Here is a 17,855-nt window from a genome sequence, read left to right as displayed (position 1 = left end):
GGGGGGATACTGCCAAGCTAAGTAAAACAAGAAAGCAGATCTCAGCCAGAAAGGAGCACAACATCTCCCAATGGTGATTCCTCCCATTCATCACAAAAGTGGCAGCAACATACATAGGAACTGAACCTCGTGTCCAATTAGAATATTCATGCTTACATTTATTTTTTTTTTAAATGATTTGCTTAAAAAGGTAAGTTAAAAGTTTCCATTTAAAAACAATGTGTCTGGAGGAAACTCTAACCTCCTCCCTCTACTGCTGGTCCTCCTCTGATCCTGCACTGTTAGCAAAACAGATCACATCTGTGTTAAGCCACGGAGACCCACAGCAGCCAGGTCCTGGGCTCTGTTGTTTCCTTCCAGTGTGACAGCAAAGGAGCCTGAGCGAGCACTCCACTAAGACCTGCTGCTCTGCACCTTCCGCTCATTTTAGCGAGGTTTAGGTGAGGCATTCCACACAATCCCATTAAAAGGAAGGAAGGATGCCCAGTAGCAGCAGAATGCTCCATTAGCTGCATCCCCAAAGAACTTTCAGATCATCTTTCTGATAGAATTACATATGATTAACTGCTCTCCAAATATTCTGTTTTAATAGCCATCAGTAGAAATAACTTAGTTTTTGATATCGCACCTGCTTAGAGAATACAGGGTTAGGAATACTGGAGAATCTCTCTGAGGGATGACTTGAACAATACTTAAAGATCATACATCCCTTGTGTGGACAGCTGGCCAGTGTGCTATGTTTAAATAGTGCTTCTGAAACCCAACAAAATATTAAGCTTGTCCTACTAACAAAACACAAATGATTGGGGGGGAGGGAAAAACCCAAAAACTATTTACTGCAAGTTACAGCCCTACTTTATAATAGAGTCCAAACCTCTCAAACTCATTTTCTAACAGGCTTGATTTAATGTGGGGGAAATGATAGATAAGATTGATACAGTCTTTCAAGAAGCCCAAAATAATATGAGAGAGAAAAGCGGGGAGGGGATGAAGGCAAAGGTTCTTTGTCATAGCTCACTGAAAAGCTCTAAAATTCACAGTATAAAAGTGAACCAAATTCCATTCTCTCTCAACGCAGACTGCAATAGCGGTGAATATATTACTCCACAGCTTCCTGCTATGTTGAAGCATCTAGAGGCTCACAAGTCCACAAGCAAGGAAAATCCAAAGGCAAAAAAGGGTAGACACACCTGTGAGAGCCTTGTATAAATGTGTATGTATCGGTATAAAAACTCCAGGACAAGTCACAATAGGAGAGCAAAAAACGCTGCACAAACTGGACTGATTTGTTGACTTTCCTAGTAAGAAGATCCACTTCTAGATTATTGACATCCCCACACTATATGAGTAAGTGAGAATTCACTAAGTGAGAATGCAAAGGACAAAAGGATAACAACAATGAAGGGGCAATGCAGTTAAAGGAAACTCCCCCTTCAACAAGCCTTATGCTTTGGCCAGGGGGGCCTTCAAACTTCATAATACAGCTTGAAAAAAATAGGTGCTAGGAAAAAGGAATGCCAACAAAAATGAAAACCTGTAAAAAAACCCCACTTCGGTACAGTGAAAAGTATGGCATACTGTCGGTCACAATATATAAAAATGATAATCAAAAAAAAAAAAAAGATCCACTGTACTGAGGAGAATCCAAAGTAAACATCAAAAAGCCCAACTCCAAGTAGTAAGTGATAGAATGTCTGATAAAGTAACTCTGGCAAGTTTGAGGTCATGGTACTCCAAGGTAGTTTCCTTGTAGTTCTGCTGGTATATTTCAGGTGGCCTTTCTCAGAGTAAAATAGACATCGCCTGGGGAAGACACAAATGTTATCTATCAGTTGGGAGGAACATCAGCAAGTTCTGCCGAGCAGTTGCCAGCATAACCCTGGTAAATAGTGCACCAACATATCCACATGTTCAACACCAACACAGGCGAATGCATGGAGACATCTGCTCTCATGCTCTGAGTGATCTATGCACTTAGTAAACTAGGGGTATGAGATCTAGAATACAAACACTTAGGAGAGAGATGGCTCTAATTTTAATAACAAAAAAGTAGCAGTGGACCAAATACTCTTCCTTTCTTTTGAACATATAACATTTTGTGCAATACAGAATGAACCATAAATTTAAAGGCAGCCTCCAGTGCTGACACCAAACAATTTAGGGCAGAGGTGTTGAACTCATTTGTTATGAGGGATGGATCTGACATAAATGGAATTTTGTGATCTGGGCATGTGTGTCATAAAATATCATGCTAGGTAACACAGATAAAGGGCATAGACAAACACAAAGATTTTTTTTTAACTTAGAATGAAACATGCTTAAAACATTAGTACACTTGCAATATTTTGTTTAACAGTCTCTAGTAACTGATACTTCTTGTTCTGAGACAATGTCCATGCTGTAGAAATCTTGATTATGATGTTCAGCTGTGCATCTGTAAGTTGTAAACCTACTTCTGATTTGTTGACATTTATTACAGAGATCTTATGATCAATGCTTTGAGCCTAAGACTCAGTGGAAAACGTTAAATGGCTGGTCATTGTGAGCTTTTGTACGTAAGTTGCTTTATGTACTGGTCAAGAACATGTGAAGGCACCATGACACAGACTGAGGGCTATGTGTCTGTCTACAAAACTACTGTCTTCCCCAAAGAAACTACTATAACTCCTACGAGGCAGTGCAAGATTACAGAGACATACATGTATAGAGGTCAGGATCAGCCTACTATCTGAATATAAGAACATAACAGAAACCATGTTGGATCAGGCCAATGGCCCATCCAGTCCAATACTCTGTGTCACACAGTGGCCAAAAAAACCAGGTGCCATCAGTGGGGCCAGGACACTAGAAGCCCTCCCACTGTGCCCCCCAAGCACCACAAATACAGAGCATCACTGCCCCAGACAGAGAGTTCCAACAATACGCTGGGCTAATAGCCATTGATGGACCTCTGCTCCATATGTTTATCCAATCCCCTCTTGAAACTGGCTATGTTTGTCTGGGAAGTCTAAGTTCAAAATCCCCAATCTATCAAAGGAAAATGTGAAAAAAAATTCAAGGGAAATGTGCTGGGTAAAACTTAGTCTGGACACACACACTAATCCTGGCTTGTTGTTAGTCCTCCTCTAAACAGATCACATGCTTTCCTGCTGAGAACACTGGATCATGAGAGCATGAATACAGTGATAAAGGGGGAGGCAAACCCAGTTACACCCAGGGGAACCCCTGGAACAACAAGCCAACAAAACTCTCTCTCTGTAGCAAGGCAAAAAGCTCAAATAAAACACTGCTGGTCTTAAAAGATGTTTTCTTTGTATCTCTTCCATGCATTTGATCAATGGAACTGGACAAAGGAAACTCTCCCTCCTTCCAGGGTACGAGGGTGAGGAGCCTCAGCCATCAGAAGGAAGAGAGGTTTGTCTCAGTAGCTCTGCTCTGTGATTGAGAGAGCCTGGTACACCAGACTCTCTCAATCACACAGCAGAGCTACAGAACCAAGCTCCTCCATTGGCTGAGGCTCCTCCTCCCTCTTCCCAAAGGGAAGAAAGAGTGAGAGGTTGTTTGGCTTGGCTGCCACATCACAGGGGAGAAATGTAAAAATGGTGACCAAAAGAAGCAGGCAAGGGAGAAGGACGCAGACCATGGCCAGTTGCTTGTAGACCTGATGGGAGCTCCATGGGGGCTGGATCAGGCCCGTGGGCCAAATGTTTGGCACCCCTGATCTAAGGGTATTTCAGTTTCATCCCTCTAGCATAAAATACATGTTCAAAAATTGCAGATGCAACCATAACCCTATGCTTGCTTATTTGGAAGCCAGCTCCACAGTTAGCACTGATCTACATAAAACTAATTCAGAGAATGGGTGCGATTCACAATGGATACACGTCTCAGATTAGTTGTTGCAGTGAGCCTCCATTCCCACATTACACAGCTGCATAACACAGCACTACAACACTGCAAATTTTTAAAAGTTAAAAATTACTTCTGGCTTTATTCTAGGATCTCTTTAAGTTATCTGAATTGTGTAATAGGGTGCTCTTAACAAAAGTCAGCATGTATTATGGGAAGGTGCAACCCATCCAATTTTGAGAATCACTTTATTATCTTTAATAGTTAATGCAGGAAACACATTGCTTGTAGTCCACATTAACTATTAATGGTAATAAAATGCAGGCTGCATGCAAGTGTATTTAAGAGATATACAACATCCAGGCAGCAGGGGATCCTTTAGTGCGATTTCCAACTTGCCCTGGCATCCGTACCAACATCACTGGGGACTTGGGGATAGACTTCTCAGATATGAACTGCTTGAGTGTTCAGTAGAGTATTTCACTTGGCCATTTTGTAGCTGGGTGGCTCAGGACATATAACAGGGATGGCAGGAACCACAGGCCAGCTGTAAAAACTGGACAGTATCATACCCTCAGGCTGTGCATTGTGCAAGCCAAGTCTGCGTTAAAAGTACTATATAAGCCTATGCGTTGTGCCATAAAATAGGTTTTCAAGTATCTATATTCTACAGCTGAGCCTTTTAAAGCAGCAAAGGGAAACTGGTTTTTCAAGCTGGCTTGCCATCATGTTTCTCTTGAGAAAAGGTGCAATACAAATGAAATAAATAAAATCCCAGAACCAGGCTTCCTTCTTGCACATACAAAATTACCAAGCTGCCATACCACAGTTGATTTTTTTTTTTTTGGTCCATAAAACATAGCTAGAAGTTGAGAATTGGCCCTCGGTTCACCAACTGCCTATCTTGCAACAGATTCACAACATTATGATACTGAGAAGAGGTGTCAAAATGCACTGGCTCTCCTGGTAAAACTCATAAAATAAATAGTCTCCATATATAAAGGAGGCAAAAAAAAATCTGACTGAGCTTCAAAATGCACCATGGCACACAAAAACAGACATTACCTTGATATACATATATATAATTATAGATATAGCAGGTCTTGCTATTCTGCGATCTCCGTCTCCTGATGGACCACCACCTTTGTCACAGACATGTCTGGGTGTTGCTCCTTTGCTTCTTTGATGGCCTGAACCAGAACCTGAAGGATGATGCCACAAACAAACTGATTTGAATTGTTTTCAAGGGAACTTGCAGACATTGAATTTCTATCCTACTCATTCTTCAGGCAGCTCCTCATTATATCCTCACAACCATGTGAGGTAGGTTAGGCTGACAGAGAGTAACCAACCCAGTATTACCTTGTGAGGCTCATGGATGAATAGAGAGCTGCACCCATGTCCTTCTGATCCTAGTCTTACACACACAGGCTCTTAGTCTGGACCATGACTTAGATCCAGCACGTACTGCCCATGTAACAATGCCAATAGCTGAAGTGTTCCACATAAATGAGAGTATTATTCTGTACTAGCTTCTACAGTCAATGATACCTTACCACCTCAAAAATCACACAGAATTTCCCAATTTTGTTCATGAAATTCTCAAAATGAAACAAATTGCAATCCTTTGTAATGGTCTTCACTTTTGTTTTGACAACATTTTGCTTCTGTCATGAAGGTTAATAACTCCCCCCCCCCGCAATATTTCCAAATTAAATGTATGGCAACAAGGACTTTTCTGGCTCTAGAACGAGTTCCAAATCTGGCTTTAAAAGTTCTGTCTTACTGTAGAGGAACTCTAAATTATTTCAGCGATCCAAAGGACATGCAATATACCTTACATGATCCTCCAGCTGCACCACTGATAAAGATGCCTGAAACAGTTTGCAAACATTCAAAACTGTCAAGAAAATAAAAATTTCTTACCTGATCGTGATCAATGTCTGCGTCCCCTGTGATAACAATTCTTTTCTCAATTCGTGTTTCTGAAATTCCACCTTTCACCGTCTGTTATGAGAAAGTGAACATTAACAATGAAGTTTGCAACTGCAAAGACAGAAGGTCAAGACCCCTGAAAGACAACCAGTCTTGCAAGGGAGGAGGGAGGGCACCCAAAGTTAAATATGTTGCTAGAGCATAATAAGTAGTGTTCTTTGGCAGCCCAGTTCTACTATTTCTATTACTTGTAGAGTGGCAGTTCTGAATGATCTGGCTACTGTACTTAACAGAAACAGTAAGTCAGAAGTCCAACATTCATGTACAGAAACACAAGTCTCTGTCCTATGGTCTAACTTTTTTACAAGGATGAGTACTCATATCTACAGACAGGGCAGGTTGGAACTGGTTCTAAGAAGCAACCATAGGAAAATAAAACACTGGAAGCAGACCTTGTTGTGGTTTGATTTTCTATCAGAACTGACACTAGCAGACATTAATGTATTTATTTAGGACACGGGTGGCCAAACCTGCATAACTTAAGAACCACATAGAATAAACGTCAGATGTTTGAGAGCCACAAGACATGAATGTCAGTTGTAGAGAAGAAAGGAAGGAAGGCAGGCAGGCAGGCAAATAGATGAAGAGGAGGAGGAAAGAAAGCAACTTTAATAATGCATGCTCCAAGCCACCGACTGGCTTAGCTTAGAGAGTGATTTAAAGAGACAAATGCCTTCCCCAAGCCAGCTGATGGGGCAGTGGGGGCTCTGAGAAAGAGCCACATGTGCGTGAAAGAGCCATACATGGCTCCCTAGCCACCATTCAGCCACCCCTGACTTAGGATATGTTTTTACCCCAGTTTCTGACAAATCTCCTAAATATATTTTAATTTACTCTCTTACAGATACACACATTCCTCATATGTGAAAAGATTTGCAGGTAATCACAAATCTGCTTTTGAGGAATGGGAGTAGAAAAGGCTATTTTGTTAAGTAGGCACTTACCAACCAGCTGGGCATTCAGTAGACCCCTGCAGGATACAGTCTAGAGATTTCTAAATCAGTAATAGCCACAGTTGGATCTTCTTATCTGAGAATTTTAGGGGCACTCAAAGCCCATGTCAGTCTAGGGCTTCAACTCACATTGTACCCCCCCTCCCCACAAAGCAGATGGTAATGATGACAGCATCAGTATATACTGTTCCATCTGTACGATGGCTTTCAGTGTCCTTGAAGAAAATGCACTATGGTTCATTGGGACACACCCTAAACTTCTAACTGTGCACTAAAGTGCCAAGCTGAAAGTACTGAAGCACCCTAAGAGCTTTTTATGATCTGCGAACTACATGGCTCCTGTTAACCAAAGTGATGAAGACCAAACATGTCAGTCAATGTTGAACCATTGGTAGTTTTAATGCTTGCATTTTTTGAAAAACTTAATTTTATGTCATAAAGCTCTTATACTAATGTGATAGCTTGTACTCCTTCATTGCTTTGTAAGACTAAGAATATATAACTCTCCTTCTGAAACACAATACACAGAATATAGGAAGTAAAAAAATATTGCCATTTCTACCATTGGAAAGAGGATTCTTAATGGATAGAAATTTCTTGCTAATATAACTCCATATTTTATATCATACACTGGCATTTTGTAATTTGCAAAACCATGAGGCAAAAAAAAAATTAGAAAAGCCTAAAACTAGAAGATTTTAGAAAGTAGATCTGAATTAAAACTTCGAAACATTCTAGTCCCCAAGCTTGAATGCTGCTTAGATTTCCATGGGAGAAAGGGGAAGGGGGAATTTTTGCTGATTCCTTCCTCCTGAGGCAGCTGGATATATACCACAAAATGTTGCTCCTAGGGGGGCAGGGGTTCCCAGTATACCTGGGGGTGGGGGGTGGGATTGAAGGTCCTGGGGAGGGGGAGGGACAAAAATTTGCTTAATCTCCTTGTGCCCATGGTAGTCTACACAGGATCTAAGCCCCTTTACTATAGTGCAATCATTTGCACCTGTTAAAGCATTTGGGTCTCAGATCTTTTTTTATTGCCTTCTAAATGTAAAATGTACATACAACAATCAACAAATGTAACATGATCACTCTCTCAGGAACTGAAAGTTACAGAAAATAAGATCACTGCAAAAATTTATCATCTAGTCTATGTTCGCTTATTATATATTATTGCCCTCCAAACAAGATTCAGATTTCAAAATATAATGTAATTCTTCTGAAAGCTGTTAATTTTACCTTGGCTGCAATTCTGTGCTTTGTTACCTTGCTTAAAGTGAGACATTTAATCAGCCTATATTGCAGGACTGCAACTTTTATATGTGCTACAAAAAACAAAGAAAAAGATACACAGGGAAAAACCTATTTTATATAACTACCTGAAAAATGAGACGGAGAACACAGGGTGGACTTCCAGCCCCAGGACACCCAAAATTGGCTATGAATAGCCCTGGATAGCCCCATCTCATCAGATCTCTGAAGCTAAATGGGGTCAGCCCTGGCTATTATTTGGAGGGGAGACCTTCAAGGAATACCAGGGTCATGATGCAGAGACAAGCAATGGCAAACCATCTCTGACCATGTCTTGCCCCTGAAAACTCTACAAGGTTGCCAAAAGTCAGCTGTAACTTAACTGTCTAGCACCAAGGAACCTAATTTTTTTTAATAAAACAGATGGCAAGAACAATGTAAAGAAAGCAGATGTAAGATTACTTATAAGTGACAGGAACTTTAACAACAGAGAGATGATGATCCTATTCATATTTCTGCATTATATGTTCTCATGTAGTCAGATGCTATGCAAGGATGGTGTTCATTTATTTTCCTTCACACAAACGAGCAAATCCACACATTCAGACTGTTATCTCAATCACCAAAACACAGATCCCAAAGCTCTTGCAAAAACAACAAAGATTCTTGAAGGACTAACAGCTTCATTAAATTAAGTCAGAGTGATGCCACCTTCCATCTAGGTTCCCAAATCCCAAGAATCTGAAGGAACTAAGAGGCCAAGACCTGAAGTGAATCATCCTGTGGTAACAATGGTGATTTCACATATTAAAACCTCCTACAGAATGTATCTCCTTTGATTTCTGGCAGGTCACCAGACTGGGTGCTTTTGTTATGAATGACAACTCCCATTTCACTCCTCATATTTATGGGATTCCATGAACAACTATAATAATTAAAAACATTTTCCAGTGTTCAACTTAACTGCATGGAGATCCCCTAACACAATTAAGTTGACTGAACCATATTTCAAAGCCATCCTATGAAGCACAGCCACACAGAAATAATTTTCAACAAGCTTCTGCATGGGGACGACAATGTCTGAACTGGCTCTTCAGAGTGGATGTTTGTGCTTCAGGGTGACTTGGCACAGAAGATGCTTTTTGTTCCACACTGCATACAGATGGGTTGTAGTCTGACTCCAGGTTAACTCTTGTAATAATTGAGTGCACCCACACTCATTTTTGAAATACCAACCATGCACAAGGGACTAAACATATGCATGCAGAATACCACTGATTCGGGCAGTCATGCTGAAGAGAAACTACCACATTTGAAGATGTAAAGGAAATTCACATCTAAGGTAAAAGGTGGCTAATGTGATTTTTAAAAAAGTTTTAATGACTCAGAAGAGCTTCTGTGAGTTATCTACCACTCTGGAAAACATCTCTGCTAAAAGCAGAAGGAAAAATCTTACTTCCCAGTATTTTGGGTTTTAATTCAATCTGAACCCTGTCCCCCCCATCAACGTGAGTGTTCTATCTAGGAGAAAAGCAAACAAGACCTAAAAACAACAAGCATTAAGGGCCAATGGAGGCTTGCATATGTTACCAAGTCCTAGTGGGGCCACCCAAACACAGACAGCAGCACGACAAAATGCACTCACAGCAGATAGTTCATCAGTGAGGTCACACTTTTATTAGCAATGTCTTTTACCTTTGTGATCTGGGTAGTGGTAGTGCTGCTGGTGGTCTCTGAAGTGATGGTCTGAGCAGTTAGCAGAATTCCAGGGTCTAAATCCCCACTGCCATCATCAGTCTATGGCAGAGATACACAACAAGTATAAATGAAATCCTTGCTCACCTATGGCGAGTAGGCTGTTCAGCAAAGGAGGCCATACTGATAAAGTGTAATAAGCTACAGAATGCTGCTAATCTGCATGTTTTGTTTTTTAAAACTAATAAAATCTGCATTAATGTGGTGGGTACCACTGGTCAGGAAAAGGCTCACTCATTTATGGTCTCAAGTACATAGCTATCCAGCACCAGATTCTCTTCTTATGTGAGACCAAATATGGCAGATTTCACACCTTTTAAATATTGATTGGTTAGTATTTTCAAATTGAGTTTGGAGAGCCAGTGCAGTGTAGAGCTTGGCAGACTAGGATCTGGGAGATCCAAGTTTGAATACCCACTCTGCCATGAAAATCTTGGGTGACCTTGGACCAGCCACAAGCTCTCAATCTAACCTACCTCAGAGGGTCGTTGGGAGTATAAAATGGAGAAGTAAAGAACACTCCAAACCACTTTGGATCCCAATCAGGAAGAAAAGTGGGAAAGAAATGAAATTCAGATAATTTGACCAGAGGCAACCTTGCCAATATATTTAGACTCCATATTCCTAAATTAAGGAATACTATATTTTCCCCTAAGCAGCTGGTTTCATTGATCTAGATTCAGCTTGGTAACAGGTCAATTTTATATTTATTACAGTTAAGATAGTTCCATATAGGTTATGAGGGAGATATTTTACTCATATTCTCATACTAGAAGATCTATAATGAAATGTTTTGGAAAAATAAAACAGAAGCACAGTGGCACCTTAAAGATTAATTTCAGCATAAGCTTTCATGGGTTCGAGATTACTTCATCAGATGCATGGAATGTACATTCATAGGAGATAAAGTCACAAGCAACAGAAAGATGGAAGTGGGCCAGTTAGCAATAACATAAAATGTTTTGGAGGCTTGCTTTTGAAAACAGCCACTATCCCATTTTGCTGAATATCAGCATGATTTTGAATACAAGCAGATGAGCAGAATAAACAGTGGGCATTTAGGGACAAGCCCAACCAACTTGTCCATCAGCCAAATGGAATTCTAAGCTCAGGCTATATAATTTTGTAGGAAAGACATATGACAGCCACATTTTCAGACTAATCTCTGCAACTAGGAGGACTAGAGAACTACAATGTGCACAAATAGCACAGTGCAGCCTTTCAATCTTATTTGGCACAAAGAAACCCAATGCTCAGCAAAATGCTCTAAAGCTCTTGTGCCTTCATGCTCCCAATGGTTCAAAGGGTTTAAACATCACTCAAAAAGAATCACAAAGACCTAAGAATACCTTAACCCAGCACTTGGGCTTAATACACATTAAGCAAGAATACTTTGCTTCATCAGAATGAGATCAGGATATCCATGTCTGTTTGATAAATGAATGTTGCTAGGCTGTGTACTAGCAACACTTCCTGTGGCCAACGGGGCTGTAGGCCAATCTCCCTTCAGATAGTCATATATAAAGAGGGAAAAGACCCGTACCAGAGGGGGAGACAAGGTGTTCATTAAGAACAATTTTTTTAAAAAAAATAAGAAGAGGCTGTAGTTCTGGAGAAAGGGAATGGATTTGGTTTCATCAAACAGACTGAACTATGATTAGCATTGCATACATCCTTTAAATATCATGGCCTAAATACTGGCAGATAAATGCCAGATTTTCCAAAATTTAACACAAATACTGTTCATTCTGAGATGGATGACTTGTTGACTTAAAAAAGAAACTAAAAAGAGGATCTGAAGAACTCTGTGACATGTCAAATATGATACTTACAGAGTAGCCACTAGGTGGAAGCAGCTTCCATGCAAGTCAAATATTCCAGAGCCTCCCAAACACTTAAAAATGCAACTATCATGTTTGAGGTATAATTCAATGTTTGTGGGTTCCCAATATGACTTAACAGGTTATCTTCCAGTCCTATTCATAACCTCTATAAACTCAGTTGTTGAAACAAAACAGGAAACTGGCCAGCTGGGCTTTACTGAAGGATGGTAATAGAGTGCTGTCACAGCAATTGGGTACTCAGCAGCAACTTGTTCAAGTTATTCTCTACAGCAGGGGTGGCCAACAGTAGCTCTCCAGATGTTTTCTGCCTACAACTCCCATCAGCCCCAGCCAGCAGGTGACCGTTGGCCACCCCTGCTCTACAGAACTTCTCTCTCAGAAAGTAAATCCCTAAGCAAGAGGTCACCAAATCACATTCTGGAATTTTTAACATGAATCTAACATGAATACTTTTTAAAAAACGTATAAATCAATTATTATATATAAAAGCATTTCAACATATGTTGCTGTAGAGAAGGATGCTTTAATATGCTCCCTCTACCACCTAGGGGTGTGCATTTGAATCTACTCAAACTGAAAATATACCCAAAAAACACCTTATCAGTATTTTCTGGGTATATTTTGGCATCCCAAATGTATCTGGGTTTTCTCAGGAAAACCAGGGGAGAAAAAACCTGAAAAAATCCTGGTTTCTCCTGCAGTCCCTATAAAGTGACTACAGAAGACAGCCCAAGGGTCAAGATCGACTGTGCTGGGGCAAGCAGACTGTTCCTGCTGGCTTGGCTTGAGGCTGGCTTCTCAACTGGGCAAGAGAAGCTGTCCTAGCCAGGATCTCTGTGCCTTGGGAAGTGATTGCCTGGAGGTACGCAGATCCAGGAGCTGGCTTCTCCTGCAGCCCCATTTAAACCAGGCTGCAGGAGAAGCCAAACCAGCCCCAGGCTGAATGGAACTACTCTGTTCAGAAGTAAATTCCCACCTAATACAAATTTTTTTTTGAGGGGGGGGGCACAACCATGAGCAGAGAGCTATTACCTTCTTCACCTGCTTGTGTGCTTTTCAGAAGCATTGTGGGAAACAGGATCCTAGCATGATACGGTAGTTAAAGTGTCAAACTCGGAACTGAGGGACCCAGGTTCAAATCCCTGGTCTGTCATGAAAACATGATGAGCAATCTTGGACACCTAACTTTATGAATGACCTTGGACACCTGACCTATCTCATAGAATGCTTGTGGTTGTGTAGAGAAAACAGAGGAGAGGAAAACTGTATCACTTTGGGTCCCTATTGGTGTGAAAGGCATAGCAAAAAGAAATACATAATTACAAGGCAGACCTTTGGTCTGATCTAATCTGGCAGTTACAGTTACTTTTAAAGGCATTTTTCTATGAATATATTTTTCAACTGTTGACAGAAAAGCAACAAAGGAGAAGTCAGATATATCTCCCAAGGAAGTTCATTCCACAGAGTAGGTGTTGCCACTAAGAAAGCTTTGCCTTGTATCCTCCTCAACTTCAGTTGAGTCAAGGACAGAATGCAGAACAGGAAATCAACTGATCTCAGGGAATAAGGATGAATACACAACAGCAAACTGTCCCTAAAGACTTCAGGCTTTACAGATCAAAAGCAGCAGTCGGAACAGGAAAGCGAATGTCTGACGCAAACATTTGTTCATTTGTCCATCTATATCCCATCCTTTCAACTAATGTTTTGGAAGTGTAAATGCAGAGTAAAAACCTTATCAGTGTAACAAACAACACAGTAGAACAGTCCATAAAACTCTTGACAGGTCCCAGTAGACAAGTCAGAAACATTATTTTAAAAAATACATCTGGGAAAACCCTGTGAAAAAAGAAAGCTTTTGCATGTATTTCTAAAAATTGCTAGGCCCCTCAAACAGTTGGCTGCTGGAATCCATTACAGGGTTTGGAGGAGCACGGATCAAAGTAACTTTGGAAAGTCTAACTTGGATCAGAGCAGTGGCAATGCGACAAGGGTATCCAGAAGTTCATCTCCAAGCCATTTTATCAATCTAAAAGGCCTCCCTAAAAGTCCTATTTGTCACATAGGAGAAAAACATGTAGACCTTCATACAAGCATGTTCAGCTTTGAAGAGACATTTTAGACAAAACAAAAAAGACACAGGGGAAAAATTAGTCATACACTCCCTCAGCACTGCTTCCAACTCCTCTCTCCCACAGCTGTTTTAAAGGTTTTTTTAAATGCAAAAGATGGATTTTTATATGTCTCACCTAGCTTCGCTTTAAGAAATAAGAGTGAAACAGAGAGTAACTGCTAAAAACAAAAATTTTGTTTAGTTTTGATACAAAACTGGGGATCGATGGGACACTATGCGCTTCTACGGATGCACAAAAAGCAAGGCCCTTTACTTAGTGTGCAGTCTTACTCTGGAGTGAAAGAAATATACTTAGGGACTGTCTGCCAGTCTAAAGGTTTGAGCTTGCATTTTTAGTCAAAAATTTAATCTCTACTCTTTAATGTGCATCAGAAAATCCAAACTATACTACAGTACCATCATATTCAAGACTTCCTACCTGTGCAGCTTCGTAAGTTATAGTCTTGGTCTCTGTGTGGACAATAGGAACTTCTTTAGTTGGAATTTCACTTTTCACAGAACTTGACACATCAGAGATAGTAACAGTCTGAGTCTTCACAAGAGGTGGCTACAAAATAGGATTTCAGAAACAAAACACAATTAGCATTATTATATACCATTACCCTCAGTGAGAAGCATTCTGATACTGAACTGACAAAAGCAGAATGGACTCACTTCCTAAATTTCAATGTTAATCTCAACTGCACTCAAATCACACATCAAAAGTGGTTAACTGTTCCAGCTGGTGACAAAATGCAAATGTTAATGCATTTTTCTCTCAGTTCCTGATCAGACACAGCCATTTCTGCAAACTAAGAAAATTGATTCAGAGCTAAAGAATAAGCCAAACAAAATATTCGGGGTGGATATCTATTGATTGGTGGAGCTCTACTCAGCCTACATGCCAATACCGTAATTTGCTCAGAAGGCAAACAGATTTAAGTTACACGGGAGGGAAAATATTTACGTGAGTGCAGAGACAAGACCTATGTTGTGCAAAATGTGAAGCCCACTATGCTTTTCTTAAATCAGTGTCAGATCTTCATATATGATATGTGTATTTCAAAAATAACAGAAAAAGGAAGATCAGTTGTGCCACCACTTGATAATTAGCCAAAAAGAGAATGTAATATTAGCAAGAACATCAGAAGGCTTTACCCATTCAGTCAAGTCCCAGCCACCTTTTCTAAATCTGATATCACCTTGATTATTAGTACGTTCAGGTACCTTAATAGATAATATTAATAGTCAGAACACTGAAGCAGGCAAGATATTCATCATGACTGGACAGGAATTTTGTGTGAGTGTATCTGAGAACGCTCCCACATCCGATGACTACTGACCAGATGAATAAGACCTGAGACTCCAGTGACTTTTTGTTCTGCATTTTCTGCAATTTATTCACAACACACATCAGGCACATAAGACATAGCTAATTATTTTAGGTTTCCCTATCTTTGCAATACATGATGATTCAATTGAGAGAATGCATTCTTCTCCCAAGTAGGCCATTTTAGTATAAGGGTGAAGAAATGGAGACTCGTTTTGTGCAAATTGTATGAGATTAAGCATCTGATTAGCCTGGGGAATCATTTCAGGCAATCTAAAACATAAGCCTTCTTCATGGTTTTGTGGCATATGCTTGCTGCAGTGCTTGGGGATCAATTCCAGAAAATGAAAACAGAGGAAACTGTGAAGAGAGATGTTTTTTAATGGGTATTTACTACCTGGAAACAGCGAATGAGGGCAGGAAATTCATTATCAATATTTAAGCTGTGATAGTTTTCATTTAGTTTTCTAAGTAGTTCTCTTGAATTTTGTTTCTTTTCCACATCACATGCCTCCTCCTCTTGCTCATGGGTCTGCACTGGAGGTGAAGTAGGGATTATAGAGATCTCCACCTCTGTCTGTTTTTCCACATCTGAATAAAATCCCTTTTCACTCCTTAGGTCTTCCTCACTCTCAGCGAGAGCTGTAGCACCCTCCTCCACCTCCTCCTTGCTGCTTATAGAAGCAGTAGTGTCATTTTCATGAGTTTGTGCAGGCTCCTGGGTAGCTGACACTGGGCTCTCACTAAAGCCTACTGAGTGCTTTGAGACCTCCCATTCAAAGCTGGAGGCAATATTTTTCCCTTCTGCCACTGCATCCTCATCCTCTTTGAAGGAAGAGTCACTCATGCTCTAAAAAAGAAAACAAATATGAAAAAGGCCAGAAAGAATTAGGGAAAAAGGTGTATTGGATCTGGAAACAGGGCAAAATTAACACCTGGTCTCTGGACTCCAAACATTTTCAGATTGACTACTTTATGAGCAGCTAGACACACTGGGATTGACAGCTCTGCATAACATGAGAAAATGTCTTCTACAGCTGGAGTAGAACAGTTGGCATAAGTTTCTCATTTTGCTGGAATGGTTATCCCAGGCCTAGCTGTTATTAAAATGATCATCTCCTCCAACTATACTAACTTGCAGCATTTCAATGGAAATTATGCCTTCTGACAGGAGAGGAACTGGGTGTTGCTGGACCCCCTCAACCATGCTCCACCACTTGTTCTGTGCCGGAAGGAAAACAATGCCAGAACTAGGGCCATGTGATCTTGAATACATTCTTTTGGGATTACCACAAGTATCAGTAGCACAGAAAGCATACAACAACATATGCCAGGCTGGTATTCTCACTGCATCTATATTCCATCAGTTCCTGAATCCGATGACCATCCCTTCTAAAACAAAATATGAAAGGTTTGCCTTTCCCTTGCTATTGATTACTTTACTTTAATTACTTTAATAAGATCTTTTCATAGGAAAAAATTGCTATTAGAAAAATTAGTGTCCAGAAGCTATAATATACAGTGCAATACAACACCTACAAATATTGCACAACTTGAAAAGGTGCAGAAAAGAGCAACCAAAATGATTGCTGAACAGCTGACCCACGAGGAGCAGTTAAAATGCTTAGGGCTCTTTTGCATGGAAAAAAGCAAGTGGGGGGACATGATACAGGTCTATAAAACTATGCATGGCATGGACATAGTGGTAGGGCGGCCAACTCTTGCCTGGGAAATTCCTGGAGGTTTGAGGGTGAAGCCTAGGGAGGGAGGGCCATGGAGAAGGCAGAGCCCTCAGTGGGGTATAATGTCATAGATCCTGCTCTCCAAAACAGCCATTTTATCTAAGAGACTTGATCTCCAGGCCCCACCTGGAGTTTTGCAATCCTAAAGAGTAGACAGGTAGAAGCTTTTCTCCCACTCCCAAAATACGAATATCCAGGGTGGAAGATTCAACACAGAAAAAATAAAGTACTTCTTCATACTGCATATTGTTAAACTGTGGAACTCACTGTGAACTTGAAAGCTTTTAAAAGGGGAGTGGACAATCTCAGGTAGGCCAGGGCTGCCAATGGCTGCTAGTCATAATGGATATCTACTACCAGCAGTATGCTTCCTGCTTACAGGCTTCCTAGAGGCAGCTGGTTGGCCAAAATGCTGAACCTGATGGGCCTTTAGACTGATCCAACAAGACTTTTCTTCTAGAGAACTGAAGTGTTACCTAAAGAGGTTGTCTCTTGAAATAATTTCAGGGGCAGGGGACAATTTCCCCATGGTAAAAATTCTAATGAGAAGTGGTTCCCATTTTTGTAGAGAAAACCATGAGTCACCTTGACCGCTGAAGAACAGGCATGGCATATCTCGTTTTTCAAATAGACATAAGGTAGGAGATTTAATACCAAGAGAATTTCAAACAAACAGACACCACATTAAAAAAACACATGCTGTGTAGCTACAGGAGGTGTGAAGCGCACATCACACCAGATGCCAATTCACTTCCCCCCTTTAACTATTCATAATGGCTATGTTTGTCTTAACTTTGGGTGTCATACCTGACTACAGAGATGCTACAGTTAAAAACCCTTGCAACACCAACTCTTTTTCTTTAGAGTAAAGTCAGTGACAGTACAAAAAAATGGTGCATAACAAAAAGATATCCAGTCTTCCTAAAAGAAAGCAAGTGTGTCCATAGCACCTGAGATACTTTGGAAGACTGTGCCAAGCCAGAGGATTTAACCAAGGCTGGTGCTATTCTGTCTTCCATCGTGCGC

The 17,855-nt window shown here is 40.5% G+C and overlaps 1 protein-coding gene across 1 annotated transcript in view; it reads right to left on the bottom strand.

Moving 5' to 3' along the window:
* Positions 1–883: 883 nt before the first annotated feature.
* Positions 884–17,855, bottom strand: part of EPB41 (erythrocyte membrane protein band 4.1) — a 103,338-nt gene continuing 86,366 nt past the window's right edge. Inside the window, exons 20-25 of the mRNA XM_060258514.1 lie at positions 15,485–15,937; positions 14,197–14,325; positions 9,741–9,842; positions 5,776–5,856; positions 4,915–5,051; positions 884–1,803 (exon numbers count right to left, since the gene is read on the bottom strand). Of these exons, the coding sequence (XP_060114497.1) occupies positions 4,956–5,051; positions 5,776–5,856; positions 9,741–9,842; positions 14,197–14,325; positions 15,485–15,937 (861 nt within the window). The 3' untranslated portion in view covers positions 884–1,803; positions 4,915–4,955. The remainder of the gene's footprint in view (positions 1,804–4,914; positions 5,052–5,775; positions 5,857–9,740; positions 9,843–14,196; positions 14,326–15,484; positions 15,938–17,855) is intronic.

The sequence above is a fragment of the Heteronotia binoei genome, chromosome 17, assembly GCF_032191835.1.
Source record: "Heteronotia binoei isolate CCM8104 ecotype False Entrance Well chromosome 17, APGP_CSIRO_Hbin_v1, whole genome shotgun sequence".
Lineage (NCBI taxonomy): Eukaryota > Metazoa > Chordata > Lepidosauria > Squamata > Gekkonidae > Heteronotia > Heteronotia binoei.
This window is presented reverse-complemented; position numbering and strand designations above follow the sequence as displayed.